We start from the raw sequence: 16,976 nt of genomic DNA, 5'->3' as shown, positions 1-16,976 counted from the left end.
GCGGTACCTCCGTGAAGCATTTTGATGTAGAGGAGGTAGCCATTCATAAAAAAACATGGGTAAAGCAGCCCTAAGGATCTTCCTTACATTCCTCTGGAGTTATACGGTATCATGCTGGTCTTTGCTTTTAGTAATGATCTACCAAATTAGGTTTGCAGGGAACTTTCATCTTCCTGAGAATTAAAGTTGCCAAATTACTCTGATTGGTCTTTCGTCTCCTTTAAGTCTTTGATTTATACTACATGTTATAAATGAAACGTGTTAGTTGTCTGACTTTGCCTTTCCATCCTTTGCTCCACATCCCACCCTCAAACCTAGTCTTTCATTCCCTCCTGCCCATCTCCATTGAATCGGTGTTGTAGAACAGAAAGCCATTCGGGCTAACTTCCTTCTCTCTTGCACATGTCACTTGCCATCTTTTAACTGGTCTTTCACAAGGATCCTCTGAAAAACCCTCTGTGCCCCAAGCACAGACTCCATTGCTTTTACTTTTGCATCTGCCTCTTGGACCCTCGTCATATGTTGTTTCATCAGACACAGACCAAATCTGAATTTGCTTTGGTGCCAGAAGAGCTGACGTTCGTTTGAACAAAGAATATCAATACGAACTGTACTGAAAACAACAGTTCGTTTAAAATCTGAGGGGCAGTGGAGAGGATGCCTTTCAAAAGCCTAATAGCTTTCAAGTCAAATATAGGGGAGTTTTCAGATCAAAATTTGGTTCCCATTTGTTGTTAGATTGCCTGATGCTGCCACTCATGGCTCCCAAAAATTTCTAAGCTGCATTAACGGGGTCATTATCGTAAATGCCTCACTTCCAAGTGACTTGATTCTGGTGAAATCTCATTAGGATTAAGAATGTTTGAATTGTGGGGCGCCTGGGTGGCTCAGTCTGTAGAGCATCCGACTTCGGCTCAGGTCGTGATCTTGTGGTCTGTGAGGTCGAGCCCTGCGTCGGGCTCTGTGCTGACAGCTCAGAGCCTGGAGCCTGCTTCATGTTCTATGTCCCCCCTCCCTCTCTGCCCCTCCCCCACTTATGCTGTCTCTGTTTCTCAAAAATAAATAAACATTAAAAAAAAAAAGAATGTTTGAATTGTTAATATTTTGTATTTTGTTTTCTGAGATTGGGTTTTATTTTAGCTTACAATTTCAGTTCACCTAAATTTTGTGTTCTGTACATGTGATGTTTGACTATCCATTATTATTATGGAAATTCTCAGTGTGGTGTGCTTTCCTTGTGGATTTTTTTATATTAAAAATGTAAGATAAAGACCGTTTTTGAAGATTTTAATAAAGTGATGACACCACATTAAAAAAAAGTTTATCTTCTCCACAGTTACTCCTCAGCCCCCATAATCCAGTTGTCATCATGATCGTCATTCCACCAAACTCCTTGCACAGGCCACCAGTGCCCTCTTTTTTTTGGCAAATCCAGTGGCTTGTATACAGTCAACCTACTTTCCCGTCTTCAGTATGTGACATTGTTGCTAATACCCTCTTCCTGGAACTTTTCCCTAACACCACTCTCCTAGGTTTTCTTTGTCTCTGCTCCTCCCTCCCCTCCTCCCCCTCCTCCACCTCCTTCCCCACCTTCTTCCCCACCTTCTTACCCTGACCGTTGAACAGAGGCTTTATGGTGCCCTGTCCTGGGTCTTCACTTACTCTGTAGTTAGTTGATCTCTGCCTGTGATACCCACTCCCATGGTTTTGCCTAACTCCTTGCTAATATGTCCAGCTCTGGTCTTTTTCTTTTTTTTTTTTTTAAATTTTTTTTTTTTAACGTTTATTTATTTTTTAGACAGGGACAGAGCATGAACGGGGGAGGGTCAGAGAGAGAGGGAGACACAGAATCCGAAACAGGCTCCAGGCTCTGAGCTGTCAGCACAGAGCCCGACGCGGGGCTCGAACTCACAGAGTGTGAGATCGTGACCTGAGCCAAAGTCGGCCGCTTAACCAACTGAGCCACCCAGGCGCCCCTGGTCTTTTTCTTTAGTTCTAGATCACACTAAGAACTAAAACTAGACAAACAGCTGGACCGAGACCTCTTTGTTCTTCCAAAACCACACAAACTCAATTCAGATTTCAAGTAATATATTTTTGCCAAACAGGCTAAGAACATGACAATGAACCCTGACTCTTCTCTTTCCTTTACCCTGCTCTCACCCAGCTAAGGCAGTTGTCGGATCCTGTTGACTATACCTCGGGGTGACCAGAGCATCTCACAAGCCCAGCCTCTCATTGCCAGCCTTGCTGCCGCTACCCAAGTTTATGGCCTCTTATTCTCACCTGCGAGCGTATCACTTCTTTCCTTGGTTCTTCCCAGTGTCCAGAGAGTCATATTCAGCCTGTTGGTAGTTGAATCCCCATGTCGTCTTGTCCTGGATGACTCAGCCTTGTGTCCCACAGCCTCTCAAGCCACCATTTCCTAAAATTCCATAATTTTTGTTCTTCTGGCCATTTACTTATGCCGTTCCTGCCCTGCCTGGCCATTTCTTCTCATCATTTGCCTAGAAAACCTTTCAGGGCCCAGGATGAGGGTTTTCTCCCATGTGAAGTCATCTTCGAGTCTAGAATAAATGTTGAGGGATTATGAGGAGTAGAACTTAACTACAAGTGCCTTAATGATGACTGCCATTTGTGGGGAAATTGCTGTGTGACAGTCATCATTTTGAATACTGAATACTAGAAGCAGATGGTTAAGAACACGAGCTTTGATGGCAGAGTCCCAGCTCTGCCATTCACTAGCTGTGTAACCTTGGGCAAGTTATTTACCATCTCAGCCTCTATTAAGTCTGAGGGTTCAATGTGCTTGCCATATGGGAAGTAAGCAATAAATGGTAGCTGCTGGCACTATAAACGGAAAGATGTTCATCCCTCCTAACCCCCTGGTGAGATATTAAGTTCTATTGTCATTCCTGTTTTACAGATGGTGAGACCGAGGCTTAGGGAGGTTGGGTAATGTGCTGCTTCTCCAAATGTGGCTGTGGGCATGTGGCTTATTCATCTGTTTATTTCACAATGTCTTTAAGCTCAATAAATATTTACAGAGTTGAATTGAAAGATGAATCTGGAGCTCCTGGGTCCGATTGAGAGGGAAATTTAGAATTGTCACCTACAGAGGGGTGGTAATTGAAGCTGTTCTTTTTTCTTTTAAGTCCTATCACCTTTGAGACTCCACACATTTCAACCACCTCTTTACCAATGAGCCAGCTGTTGCCTTGTAACAGGAGATAATTATTACCATCAACTGTTACTTACGGTTTTTGTTAAAATTGGCTTGTATTTGTCTTCTTTCCCCAACTGAATTGTAAACTCCTTGTGGTCAGAGGACTGTACCTTATACTACTGTGCATTAAACCCTGTTCTCTCCTAGCCCTGTTTTTTGTTTCTAAGATAACAAGTCAAATCTGACATTTAATATTAATCTCAAAAATGAATTCTCAGGCATTTTTAAGTGATACCGACCAACCAAGGTTATTTTATTAATCTTTCTTTACTTTCTGTTATCTGGATTAAGAAAACATTATTTTCTTCACATTTTCCGGATAAAATTTATTAAAACTGCACCTCTGCTATTTGTTACATTTCTTTCAGTCCACACCCCTGTGATCTTTAGGATTCTAATACACATTTGTATCCTCCCAAAAGTCTCCGACATAGGCTCTCCTATTCCCATTCTCTCATTTTACAGTTGAAGAAACGGAGGGCCAAGTTCCAGGTGGTTCTCCCATTTGTTATCTGACACAGTGTTCTCTAAACAGCTTGGTCAAGACTCAAGATTTTGAGGGGAATAAGAGTTTTAAATGCTTTGTACTTTTCTTTTGACAGAGCTGAAAAGCTTCAGCTGCTGAACCACAGGCCTATGACTGCTGTTGAGATCCAGCTGGTGAGTGAAGGAGGCCTGAACGTGAGAGGATTGGTTTCTGGGTCTGAGAGGGAGGAAGGGTGATAAAGGCTGAGAACGGACAAGACTGGAACTGCCATTTCTTGAAAAGACTGCCCAAATACCCTATTTTATAAGTGAAAGGAGACCTCACCAGTTGGATCCTACTTAGTATGGACTTGGTGAAAGTAGAAGACTGGACGAAATTTAATTCTTTCCTTCGGGTTTGGGCCTGTGACTTGGCAGCTCTTTGTCTCCCTTGATGTCCTACCCCATTCTGACCACTGCTTTCCTGTAGGAGTTATTGCCAACCAGATGTTGCATAAAAACAATAGACTCACCATGACTCTGGCAGGATTTCTCTTCCCTGACTCCCACCCTTCGATCCCACTCTTCCTGTTTCTGTTCTTGGTTCACGGAGCACATGTGTACCTTCCCCACATGCGCTCTTTCTCTCTCAGCCTCCTGGCCCAGTCTTCCAAGCCAGAAGCCTAGAAGACATTCTCTCCCTTTGATTCCATATGCACTTTGTCCCCAGGTTCCATTGCTCCTGTCTTGTTCTCTCTTCTCTCCCTCCGGCACTGTGTTAATTTCTGTCATTTCTCAGTGCAGCTCTTGGAGTTGTTCTCTCATCTTCCCTGCCTCAGCGTGCCCCCTCCAACCCACCTTCTACATCACTGTTGTGTTTTTTTTTTTTTAACTTTTTTTTTTTTTTAATTTTATTTTTTGAGACAGGGAGAGACAGAGCATGAACAGGGGAGGGTCAGAGAGAGGGAGACACAGAATCTGAAACAGGCTCCGGGCTCCGAGCTGTCAGCACAGAGCCCGACCCAGGGCTCGAACTCACGGACCGCGAGATCATGACCTGAGCCGAAGTCGGCCGCTTAACCGCCTGAGCCACCCAGGCGCCCCTCTGCATCACTGTTAAAACCACACACTTGATCATCTTGTTTCCCTGCATAAGATCATTCATTGGAGCTTCATCACTTGCACTGTCTGCACAGCAATCACAGTATCAAGCTCTAGAATTATGCAAGGCAGCCAGAGTAGAAGCCACACGTGGTATAAGGAGAATGTGAAAATGAGGCCCAGTGAGACAAACCGCGTGGTTGCTGTATTAATTGGTGTGCGGGGGCAGTTTCCCTCTCCTGTAGAGGGCAGAGAGGATCGTTAAGCTACAACTATTAGGCCATTTAACTGCCAGTAAAAAAAACAAAACAAAAAAAACTGATTGGAGAATTAACAAATAGGAACAAAGGAGTTTGCAGAGTCAGTTTTAGAAGTACTTACCTTTGTCATATTTGCTTCAGAAAAGTGTGGAAGAAAGTAGCCAGAAATACCTATGATGTTTAGATTGCTTTAAAAGAACCTTATTTTTAAAGGGTCATGGGTTATTTAATTTTGGACTAAAACTTTTATTGACTTCCCAGTGTTGTTTCTGTCCTTGAAAATGCACCCAAAATTAAATTAGAAAAATTCCTTCCATAAAGGGTGACTTTCTGGGGGAACTGGCCTTGAGGCTAAAAAGAGATCTTTTTTTTTTTTTTTTTTTTTTTTTTTTGTACCCTTATTCTGGTGCTTTCGACTATGTTGGAGATTCAGCTTAGAAAAGAACAAACAAATCAGCAAGAAACTAATCCGTGTCCCTCTGGGTTAAAGATCACATGTCGTGTCTCCTCCAACTTTAATCAGCAACATATGTTATTCATGGCTTAATGACAGATGGAGAGAGAAGATGAGGAGGGTTAGCGTGACCTCATCTCAGAGCCAGTAGAAAGCTCTATCATTACTTGGGACGATTAGCTGTTATTGAGAGTGCCTGCTATATTCCGGGGCTTTGTGTAGGCCACCTTTAACACCCTCACCATAGTCTTGGCTAACGAGCGGCTAATTGGGTCTGATTCAGAAGGCTTACTTTTTCCTCCAAGCCATATGCTTTTACAGTGTGAGAAGAAAGATGTGTGTGGAGTCCACTCAAATGTTTATTCTCTTCTTTTCACAGATAGGTAGTAGGTCTTGATAAAAACTATGTATATTTCCCAGCAGTCGGACCATTTTGTAGCCAGATTTTCCCCAGCCTGGAGTTTGGCCACAAAGGGTACAAAAACATTTACCACGGCTTGTAGCAGTATCTCTTCTCACAAGAGGAGGATAAGAAATGAGGTCTTCACACCGAGTGGAAAGTGCAAAGGACTTGAGAATTTCTCCGCATTAACTTTACAGCCATTTATTCTCCCTGCATCCAGAAGTAATGTCAGCATCCACCATTTGTTAGTATTCAGTTTTGGAGGCTGAGGCTTCTTTTAGTTATACCTCAGCCATGGTTTGTTGTGATCCTCAGATCCACAGACCTGCTGTCTGTGAGGAAATGAGGAAGCCACCAGCTTCTGTGATTTCTGCCATGCCCTGGTGTGTACATTTATTCAGGGCAGTTTGTGAGCTCTCTAGACTGAAGACAGGACAGCGAACCCCGTGACCTCATAGGCCACTATCCTGAACAAACTATCATATAAGTCTGTTAAAAGGTAGGGATTATAAAATGTTTTGGAATATATAAAATTTTATGGCTTATGAAACACTGTAATATATGTTCTCTTTTAGTCCTTACTGTTGGTGTTACTTTCATTTCACATTAGAGAATAATTGAAATTTACAGAGGTTAAGTGAACTTTTCTGGGTCAAAGAGCTAGAAGTATCTGTAGTTACTAGATTTTAGTTGTTTTGGGGAAAGTAGGAAGTTAGACTTGGCAGCTTAGAATGAGAAACAACCATTTTTGGAGTATAGCAGCCCAGTTTGACAGCCCCTAGGGAATTGATACGGTCTTTGTCTGTGATAAAAATTTATTGCTGACCCATCTGCAAATACTTTGGTTTTTGACATTTCTTTTGCCTTTATATTCCGAACAATTTGAAACCTTGAGTGTTTGAGAATAGTGAGATCGTTCTTTGTATTTCTTTATTTGGGCTCAGTTTCTTCTGTGTTGGGAAGAAAAGGTGAGGAGTAATACAGTTAATATCATTTTACCTTAGTGATCCAAGAAGGCTTAGTAAATTTTTGGTGTCTGCAAGTTTCTTTTTCGTGTATATGTATTTCATTTTGCTTAATGAAGTTTAGGTTTTCTTCCTGTGACTAGGAATCTTGGTTTGAAAAGGAAAGTTCCTGACCCTGAGGGTTTGTGTGCTGATGAAAGCTTCTACTCTTGGCAAACTTGGCAAAATTTGAAAGCTCATTAGCCCTGTTGTCATGAACACGCCTAGTAGACACCCGATCATTGTTGTATCTGCCAAATCCAGAGACAGGGACGTAAGAAGGTGCCTTGTTCAAGTCTTCTCTCTTTGGTTTTCTAAAGATGAAGGCCTCTCAGAGGTCATATAACTAAAACTCAACTCAAACCAGTGGATTCTAGTTTACATCTCTGAGAGAGGAAATGATAGAAACCTCCTACTGGAGGGCATGGTGTTCCAGAAAGAGGTGGAATTCAAAGTCAAAAGACCTTGCACTATTTACTGTGAGACCCAGATCAGGTTTTGTTTATAATGCTAAGCCTCTACTTACTCATCTGTAAATTGTCCTGACTTTATGGACCACATGTTTGAGAAGCTCTGGTGGCAGTGATTCTGGGAAAGGCCCTGTACAAATACTGGTGGGAGGCTGTCCCTGTTCTGAGACTAGTCTAAATCCTCTTTCCCATTCCCCTGAGGCAGGTAGCAGTTCATAATTAACCACCTACACTAATTTATAAATTTGGAGACATTCTTCTCTCAGCTGGAGATCATCTTTTCTTAGAATTGAATAATCAAATCCTATATATCCCATTTCTTCCTCCTTCATATTTTGGAGACAGTCTATGTTAGATTATTTCCTTTCATGTCCTAATTTTGCATGTCTGGTTTAAAAAATAGGATTCTGGGGATTGTTTCTTGTTCAGTAAAGGTTACATTTTACAGAGCCTTTTAATCTTTAGGAAATGGTCATTTTATTTGACAGCATGATGGGAAGTAGCCCCATTGGTTCACTTAGGATCTTCTCCACCCTAGAACACCCAGGACTATTCTCTAGTTACAGAAGCATTATAGAAGCAACGATGTTTTTCCACGAGTTTGTAGTATGATCTTGGACACATCACCTGGCTTTATTAGCTTCTGTACTGTTGTCAATAAAGTCCGGCAGTCAGACCGAAATCCTTTTCAGGATTGTAAGCCCTGCCGGTCATCTTGCTTTACGTAAATCTGCTAGGATTTCTTTCTTGAATTCCTCTTGGTCTTAGTTGCCAAATTTCAGAGATTGCTGTGGGGAAATGCCACAGAACAGAACCCTGGACACCTTTAGCTGTTTGTGATTGACAGCTAGTGCCACTATGTGAACATGGTTAAGACTGCCTATGTATTGCTGTTAAAAACACTGTTGACTATTTTGTATTCCTTAATATCATTCATTAATATATTGAGAACTAGAGGGGAGGCTAATAAAACTGGCTCAGAATTGTGGACCATCTGTGTGTAGATTTCTGGGACACGTCAAACTGGGCTTTAAGTGGACCTTTGGTGGAGCGGCGGGGGATTGTTTCCCAGCCGTCACTCATCAGACTGTTGTTCCACATTCCAGGAGATGACCAGGACCACGTGGTGTGTGCTTGATTGATTGTAGGTGTTTGTGTTGGGGAGGCCCAGCATGGGGCTCTCATTCTGCCCTTTGCCATATTGTTGTGAAGGCTGAAAGAAATAACAGATATGAAGTGCTATGTGCAGCGCCAGGCACATGAGCTCCCTGAAGAGCTGTTAGTGGTGGTGGGAGTGGGGATGAGAAAAAGTAGATAAACCATTTGGCACACAGTGGGCAATCATCAAATGAGTTGTTGATACAATTCATAAGTCACAGCCGTGCTTATTGTGAAATACAAAAGTATATAAAGTGCCATTTCACTCCCCAGGGGTGTGTTTTCTTTGCACATACAGCATATTCATGTGTGCATGTGGATGGGTAGAGAACTGTTAGGGTTTTCTGTTTCTTTGAAGAAAAATGCTAACCTGCAACTTACTTTTTACATTGACCCATTTTGAGCCATCACATGGGAATTGGATCTGGCTTCTCCCCTCTGTTGGAGCCAGGGTGGAGAGGACCTGGAGACCTGAGGGGGGCTCAGGAGCCAGGCCTAGAGCTGTGTGTGCCAGAGGCCAGCAGACTGGGAACAGCATGGGTGGAGGAGGGCAGGAGTGGACCCCGCCTGTGCAGCTCCTCCATAAATAACCCCTGGAGGTTTTCTTTTCTTCTGCAGATAGTAGAAGAGAGTGAAGAACGGCTCACGGAGGAGCAGATCGAAGCCCTCCTCCACACCGTCACAAGCATTCTGCCTGCGGGGCCAGAGGCTGAACAGAAGAAAAATATGGATGACGTGACAATGGATGAAGAGGACCCAGCATAGAGGAGCACAGCTGGCCCAACCACCTCATGAAGCTGAAAGGCCCAGCAGCCATTTCCCAGACATTCAGAGGATTGTTGATTTGGTTGTACCCTCTATCCCAGCAGGCCTGATTTCATGGTTAGTTGGATAAATCACAAAAATAAGCTAAAAAGAAGTACTTGTGCCTCTGGGAGATGAAACATAGTGAAGACAGGCTGAGGTTGTCAGGGCAGAGAGCTAAAGAGAGGAGGACAGAGCCAAAGAGGACAATGACTGTGGAACCCTCTGTGGTCAAAATATTTCTTCTGTGGCCTTTGCCACAGTTGTGGGAAGGCCCCCATACACAGCTGGTAAAGTACTTTGTGTTGCCTTTGATGGGCTGTGTCCTAATTAGTTTCATCTGCTTCCCTAGGAGCTTCCCAAGCAGGGGCTCTGAGCACTGTTGGGATGAGAGCAGAGTTAAGAGAATCCCGTTAGATGACTAGAAACTCCCAGAGCAGCAGATAGTTGCTTTAGGTTAAAATGAGCCACTGAACTTGGCTTACCTCAGAGGAATCTTTTCCTTGAGAACATTGGAGATAAGAGAACAGCCTGGCCAACCCTTGATCGGGTCTGAAGGCTTGTTTCCTTTGCTGGCAGGGGTGGTGTTTACCAGCTCACACTATTCAGTCTTAAATGTTAGGTTACCGACCGGCCCATTCCAGTTGAAAAGCGGCACTCCAGACTGAATGACAGCTCAGCAGAAGAACAGCATTGGCCGCCTTTCTAATGACCTTCAGTTTCCTGCCCTGAGACAGGAGCCCTGAGTAGACACCTTTGTGTCAAGTCTGGGTGAACTTCATTTGCATGATGGGCAAATTGTCTGCATCTTTTGAAAGGGGTCAGTTATATAGCTCTTCATGGATAAAATATGGAGAAACCAGAGGTTGGTTCCTAAGAATTTGAATTTGTTAGCTGTTGCAAGGGTGTATCAGTTTTTTAATTTAAAATATTAGGATAATTACCATGTGAAGAACTTACTGATACTGAGGCTTTGGAGAGTTCAGTAGCTCCAGATGTGTGGTTGCCCTAATCCTAGGAATGTTGCTGAAAATTAATTTTCCACATTCGCTCTGCTCCTGACTTGGGGAAGAAAATGCCCACAGACACTAATTTTCCAAATTGGTACTTATTTTGTTGTGAGATTACATATTTTCAGTGCTGCTGTTAACTGGATGATTTCCCACCCCCTTGCAATTTCCAGGTTATTTCAACCTCCCTACCACCCCTGCCAGTTGCACTCATGTCTTTCTTAACCTTATCATCTGAGGATCACCTGAGATGTGTTTACGGGCAAAACTGGAATTCACAGGGCATTTATATTGAAGTCTCTTGTCTGTATTGGGAATTTTACCAGGAATTGTTGATTTTTCTTGTCAAGGCATCACATGGGTACCTATGCCACTGTTTCATTTTAACTGTGAGTGTGTTTGATGTGTTTTTTAAATGGATTAACCTAATTAAAAATAAATTGTTTCCAAGTGACCACCAATTTTTGGTATTTTTATAAATCTCTTAAGAGTTTGTTTTGCCATGGATAGAAAGTGAAATCTGGGGCGCCTGGGTGGCGCAGTCGGTTAAGCGTCCGACTTCAGCCAGGTCACGATCTCGCGGTCCGTGAGTTCGAGCCCCGCGTCAGGCTCTGGGCTGATGGCTCGGAGCCTGGAGCCTGTTTCCGATTCTGTGTCTCCCTCTCTCTCTGCCCCTCCCCTGTTCATGCTCTGTCTCTCTCTGTCCCAAAAATAAATAAAAAACGTTGAAAAAAAAAATTTAAAAAAAAGAAAGTGAAATCTGACTTGAAAGCTAAAATGTGTGATTTTTTTGTTGAAAAAAATCTATTTAGGTCTAAATTCTATTTTATATTGCAGGAAAATTTTACATTTCTGTATTTGGGGCCTGAATTTAACCTGTTTTTGATAAAGCCAGGCAGGCTCTGGAAGGCTTAACCTTTATAGGAAACGTATTCTGTATAATATTCCTGCCACATTGACAACATTTAAGAATTAAGATACTTTACGGAGTGGACCAAGATGGTGGCTCCTGTGGATCTGGAATTGAAGAAAGCCTTCACAGAGTCAAGCCAAAGTTATTGACACTCAGCAGGTGAAGCTTGCAGACCTACAGATTGAACAGCTAAACAGAATGAAAAAGCATGCACATCTTACAGGTACAGAGATTATGACTTTGATAGAGGAGACTAACATGTATGAAGGTGTAGGAAGAATGTTTATTCTTCAGTCCAGGGAGGTAATTCACAATCAACTGCTAGAGAAACAGAAAATAGCAGAAGAAAAAATTAAAGAATTGGAACAGAAAAAATCCTACCTGGAGTAGAGTGTGAAGGAAGCTGAGGACAACATCCGGGAGATGCTGATGGCACGAAGGGCACAGTAGGAAACCTCTAATGAAAGCTTCCTGCCCCCTTCCATTCCTCGCCAGGGCAGAGGGGCCCGTGTGGGGAAACATCCTCTCTTCTGCCCTGATGGACTTCTTATTTGAGTGATCTGGTGGCCCTATGCTTTCTACTTCACCCTGATCCCCTCTCCGATCCTGGCTTTGCCTGCCACCCTTGCCCAGGATACTCTTCTCCCCTGTGGGTGAGTCACGAACTCCCAGGAGAGGCAAGATGGGAGCCAGGACAGAGAGGGGAGCTCTGCCCAAACCTATTCGTTATGCTGGTTAGACCAATAAAAGGCATCTGTCCACCCCCCGCCCCCCACCCCCGCAAAAAAAAAAAAATAATAATAATTTACGTACAAAACTTAACCAGGATCACATCTAGGAAGGAGAGCTGGAGAGTCTGGGAATTTTACTTTCCATTTTACATCTTTCTGTGTGGTTTTAGTTTTTGACCATGTGACAGTTTTATTCTTAAAAAAAAAAAAAAAGTATGTCCATTTGTTTATTGTTTATTGGCCTCTGTGAAAATTTCTGAATGTGTACTTGACAGTTGAATTATGTCCCAAACAGAGGCTGACACCCAGTCCAGTCACCCAAGGAGAGGCAGCTCTGAGGGCAACTGGAACAGGCACATGATTTTTAGTTCAATCTGTCTTCCTTTGTTATTCCAGACTTTCCTAGGCTCTTAGTTTTGTTTTGTTTTGTTTGTTTGTTTTTGAGGGGAAAACCCTAGTTTTTGACCCAGGAAGATGTTTTAGTTATCTGTCAAGATACTTCTGAGCTTTTGAAAAATCGACTCCCAGTTACAGGTTTACCCAAATACTTCTCTTGCCCCCTTTTGCTTAAATGTTGCAGTGTGATGCACTGTCCCCTCTGAGGACTTCCCCTTTATTCCTAAAGTAATGGGTACCATTTCCCTAAGTAATCATTGTGTGACTGTACCATTTCTCAAGAGGTTATAGCCTAGTGAGAGGTGAGTAAATTAATGCTCCAGATATTCTTTGCTAAATTATTTTCTCCCCTGAAACTAAATTTAACACCCATTTGTGTAAATGGATCATTTCCACAAATGGATCATTTGTGTAAATGGATCAGTAAATTGTAAAACACATCACATACTCTGAAAAAAATTATCAACCTTATTTAATTTTACAATGAATAAAGGAGATAAAAGGAAGTAAAACTGCCTAGGTATCCTTTTATATATTTTTTTTAAATTCAGGGGTTTTGAGTATATCACAAGGTTGTACAACTATCACTCCTGCCTAATTCCAGAATCTTTTTCATCATCTCCAAAAGAAGCTCCATACCCACTAGCAGTCACTTTTCATTCACATTTCCCCATAGCCCCCTGACAACCACTCATCTTTCTACTATATATTTGCCTATTCTGGTCATTCCATATAAATTAAATCTGACTTCTTTCATTTAGCATATTTTCAAGGTTCAGCTATGTTGTGCCATTCCTTTTTATGGTGGAATAATGGTTTGTTGAATGGATGCACCGTTTTTTATCCATTCATCAGTTGGTGGATATTTGGGTTGTTTCTTTTTTTTTTTTTAACGTTTATTTATTTTTGAGACAGAGACAGAGCATGAACGAGGGAGGGTCACAGAGAGAAGGAGACACAGAATCTGAAACAGGCTCTAGGCTCTGAGCTGTCAGCACAGAGCCCGATGTGGGGCTCGAACCCACGGACCATGAGATCATGACCTGAGCCGAAGTCGGACGCTTAACCGACTGAGCCACCCAGGCGCCCCTATTTGGGTTGTTTTTGCTCTGGCTGTTACGAATATGCTGTTGTGAACAAATTTTTGTTGACCTGCGTTCCTCTCTCTCTTGCATATACCTAAAAGTGGAATTGTTAGGTCATATGATAACTCCCTTTAACTGTTTGATGAATTGCCACACTGTTTTCCATAGCACCTGCACCATACCATGTTTCTACCGGCAGTGCATGATGGAATCCAATCTCTCTCTTGTTTTTTTTTTTTTTTTAACGTTTATTTTTGAGACAGAGAGAGACAGCGTGAACGGGGGAGGGTCACAGAGAGAGGGAGACACAGAATCTGAAACAGGATCAATCTCTCTCTTGTTTTTGTCCCTCGTATTGATTATAACCATCCTAGTGGTTGTGAAGTGCTGTCTCAGTGTGGTTTCGATCTGTAATTTCCTAATGGCTATTAAAGTTGAGTATCTATCTTTTCATGTCCTTACTTGTGGATATTTATATATTCTTTGAAGAAATGCCTATTGAGGGGCGCCTGGGTGGCGCAGTCGGTTAAGCGTCCGACTTCAGCCAGGTCACGATCTCGCGGTCCGTGAGTTCGAGCCCCGCGTCAGGCTCTGGGCTGATGGCTTGGAGCCTAGAGCCTGTTTCCGATTCTGTGTCTCCCTCTCTCTCTGCCCCTCCCCCGTTCATGCTCTGTCTCTCTCTGTCCCAAAAATAAATAAAAAATGTTGAAAAAAAAATTAAAAAAAAAAAAAAAAAAAAGAAATGCCTATTGAAAGCCTTTGCGCTTAAGAAAAAACATTGTTTTTTCAAGGAGTTTTAGATTCACAGTGAAATTGAGCAGAAAGTACAAAGAATTCCCATATAGGCCCTTGCCCTCCTTGCCCCCCCCCCCCCCCCCCCCGCCAACAGCTTCCCCTATTAACATCTGCATTAGTATGGTATGTTCATTAAATTGATGAGCCAATGTTGATCTACTTTTACTACATAAAGTCCCTAGTTTACATTAGGGTTCATTCTTTGTGTTGTACAGTAGAGAGTGCAGGAGTGCATGCATAGACTGGGTTTTGACAAGTACATAAATCTATTATGCTATTATCAGAATATTTTCTGAAAACACCTTGTGCTCCACTGTTCATTTCCTCCCTTTCCCCAAATCCCTTACAATCACTGGTATTTTTACCGTCCCCATAGTTTTGCCTTTTTCAGAATGTCATATAGTTGGAACCGTAGAGGATGTGGCCTTTACAGATTGGATTTTTCACTTAGCAGTAGGTGTTTAGGGTTACTCCATGTCATTTCATAGCATGATAGCTCATTTCTTTTTATTACTGAATAATATTCCATTGTCTAGATGTACCAGTTTGTTTACTATTTCACCTACTGAAGGTCAACCTGGGGTGCCTGGGTGCCTCAGGTGGTAAGTGTCTGTCTGTTGATTTCGGCACAGGTTGTGGCCTCGCGGTTCATGGGATGGAGCCCTGTGTTGGGCTCTGTGCTGACAGCGCAGAGCCTGCTTGGGATTCTCTCTGTCTCCCTCTACCCCTCCCCCACCCACACTTGCTTTCTCTCAATTAATAAACTTAAAAGTCGTCTTAATTTCTTCTGGGTTTTGGTAATTATCCAAAAAAAGCTGCTATAAACATTTGTGTCCACATTTGTGTGGCAGAAGTTTTCAGCTCATTTTCGTAAATACCAAGGAACATAATAGCTGGATCATAGGGTAAGAGTATGTTTTTAGTTTTGTAAGAAACTGCCTTACTGTCTTACATAGTGACTGTACCATTTTGCAGCAGTGAATGAGAGTTCTTTTTGTTCATGTCCTCACCAGAATTTGGTGGTATCTGTGTTTTAAATTTTGGCCATTCTAATCTGTAGTGGTATCACATTGTTTTAAATTGCAGTTCCCGAGGGCGCCTGGGTGGCGCAGTCGGTTAAGCGTCCGACTTCAGCCAGGTCACGCTCTTGCGGTCTGTGAGCTCGAGCCCCACGTCAGGCTCTGGACTGATGGCCCGGAGCCTGGAGCCTGTTTCCGATTCTGTGTCTCCCTCTCTCTCTGCCCCTCCCCCGTTCATGCTCTGTCTCTCTCTGTCCCAAAAATAAATAAAAAACGTTGAAAAAAAATTTTTTTTAAATTGCAGTTCCCGAAAGGCATAGAACATTCATATTTTTACAAGTTTAGCTGTGAGATGTTGATGTGAGTCAGAGTCAGAAGCTTAACCGACTGAGCTAACCCAGATGATCTCTTGCCCATTTTTAAATTAGGTTGTTCTCTTTTTGTTGAAATTTAAGTGGTTTTAAAAATATATTTTGTAGGGGTGCCTGGGTGGCTCAGTTGGTTGAGCATCCGACTTCAGCTCAGGTTATGATCTCGCGGTTTGTGAGTTCGAGCCCCATGTTGGGCTCTGTGCTGACAGCTTGGAGCCTGGGGCCTGCTTCAGATTCTGTGTCTCTCTCTCTGCCCTTCCCTCACTCACACTCTGTCTCTCTCTCCTTCAAAATAAATAAACATTGAAAAAAATTAAAAAAAAATAAATAAAATATATTTTGTATACTAGACCTTTATCAGATAAATATTTTGCAAATATTTTCTCCCAGTCCATGACTTGTCTTTTTATTCTCTTAACAGCCTTTTACAGAACAAAAGTTTTTAATTTTAATGAAGTCCAACCTGTCCTTTTCTTTCATGGATCATGGTTTTGATGTTGTAACTAAAAAGTTATGAAGCCTAGGTTGTCATCATGAAGTCACCTAGATTTTCTCCTATGTTATGTTTTGGAGGTTTATAGCTTTGTATTTCACATTTAGGTCTGATTCGTTTTGAGTGAATTTTTGCGAAAGATGTGAGGTCTGTGTCAACTTTTATTTTTTTGGCATGTGAATATCCAGTTGCTCCAACACCATTGGTTGAAAAGACTGTCCTTTTCTCCATCCAATTGCTTTCGATCCTTTGTCAAAGATCAGTTGACTCTCTTTGTATGGTTATTTTTGGCCTCTATTCTGTTCTGTTCCATTGATTTATTTGTGTACTCTTTCACCAATATCACTCTGTCCTGATTATTGATTGTAGCTTTGTATTAAGTCCTGAAGTCCTGTGTCAGTCCTTCAGGAGAACTTAACCCTTTTTTAATTGAGTTGTCTTTATTGTTGAGTTGCAAAATTTCTTTATATATTTTGGATACTAAACCCTTTCAGATATATAATATATAATTATTTTCTGTAATTTTTTTGGTGTTATTTTCACTTTCTTGATGGTGTCCTTTGAAGCACATTAGGTTTTAATTTTGATGAAGCCCGATGTATCTTTTTTCTTTGGTTCCCTATGACTTGGGTATATCGTATCTAAGAATCCATTGCCTAAATCAAGATCGTATTTACTCTGTAACTTCTAAAAATTTTATACATTTAGGTCTTCATCCATTTTGAGTTAATTTTTATATATGGTGTGAAGAAGGGGTCCAACTTCACCTTTTTGCATGTGAATATCCATTTGTCCTAGTACCATTTGTTGAAACCTAT

At 42.0% G+C, this 16,976-nt stretch overlaps 1 protein-coding gene and 1 pseudogene across 7 annotated transcripts in view; both read left to right on the top strand.

Annotated features, from left to right (window-relative positions):
* Positions 1-10,816, top strand: part of CRCP (CGRP receptor component) — a 47,323-nt gene extending 36,507 nt beyond the window's left edge. For all 7 annotated transcript variants that reach the window (XM_058712077.1, XM_058712080.1, XM_058712083.1 and 4 more), the window contains 2 exons: positions 3,829-3,886; positions 9,160-10,816. In XM_058712077.1, the coding sequence (XP_058568060.1) occupies positions 3,829-3,886; positions 9,160-9,306 (205 nt within the window). In that variant the 3' untranslated portion in view covers positions 9,307-10,816. The remainder of the gene's footprint in view (positions 1-3,828; positions 3,887-9,159) is intronic.
* Positions 10,817-11,109: 293 nt separating this feature from the next.
* Positions 11,110-13,010, top strand: LOC131501081 (prefoldin subunit 1-like; annotated as a pseudogene).
* The last annotated feature ends 3,966 nt before the right edge of the window (positions 13,011-16,976 follow it).

This window comes from Neofelis nebulosa, chromosome 18, assembly GCF_028018385.1.
Source record: "Neofelis nebulosa isolate mNeoNeb1 chromosome 18, mNeoNeb1.pri, whole genome shotgun sequence".
NCBI classification, from domain to species: Eukaryota; Metazoa; Chordata; class Mammalia; order Carnivora; family Felidae; genus Neofelis; species Neofelis nebulosa.
This window is presented reverse-complemented; position numbering and strand designations above follow the sequence as displayed.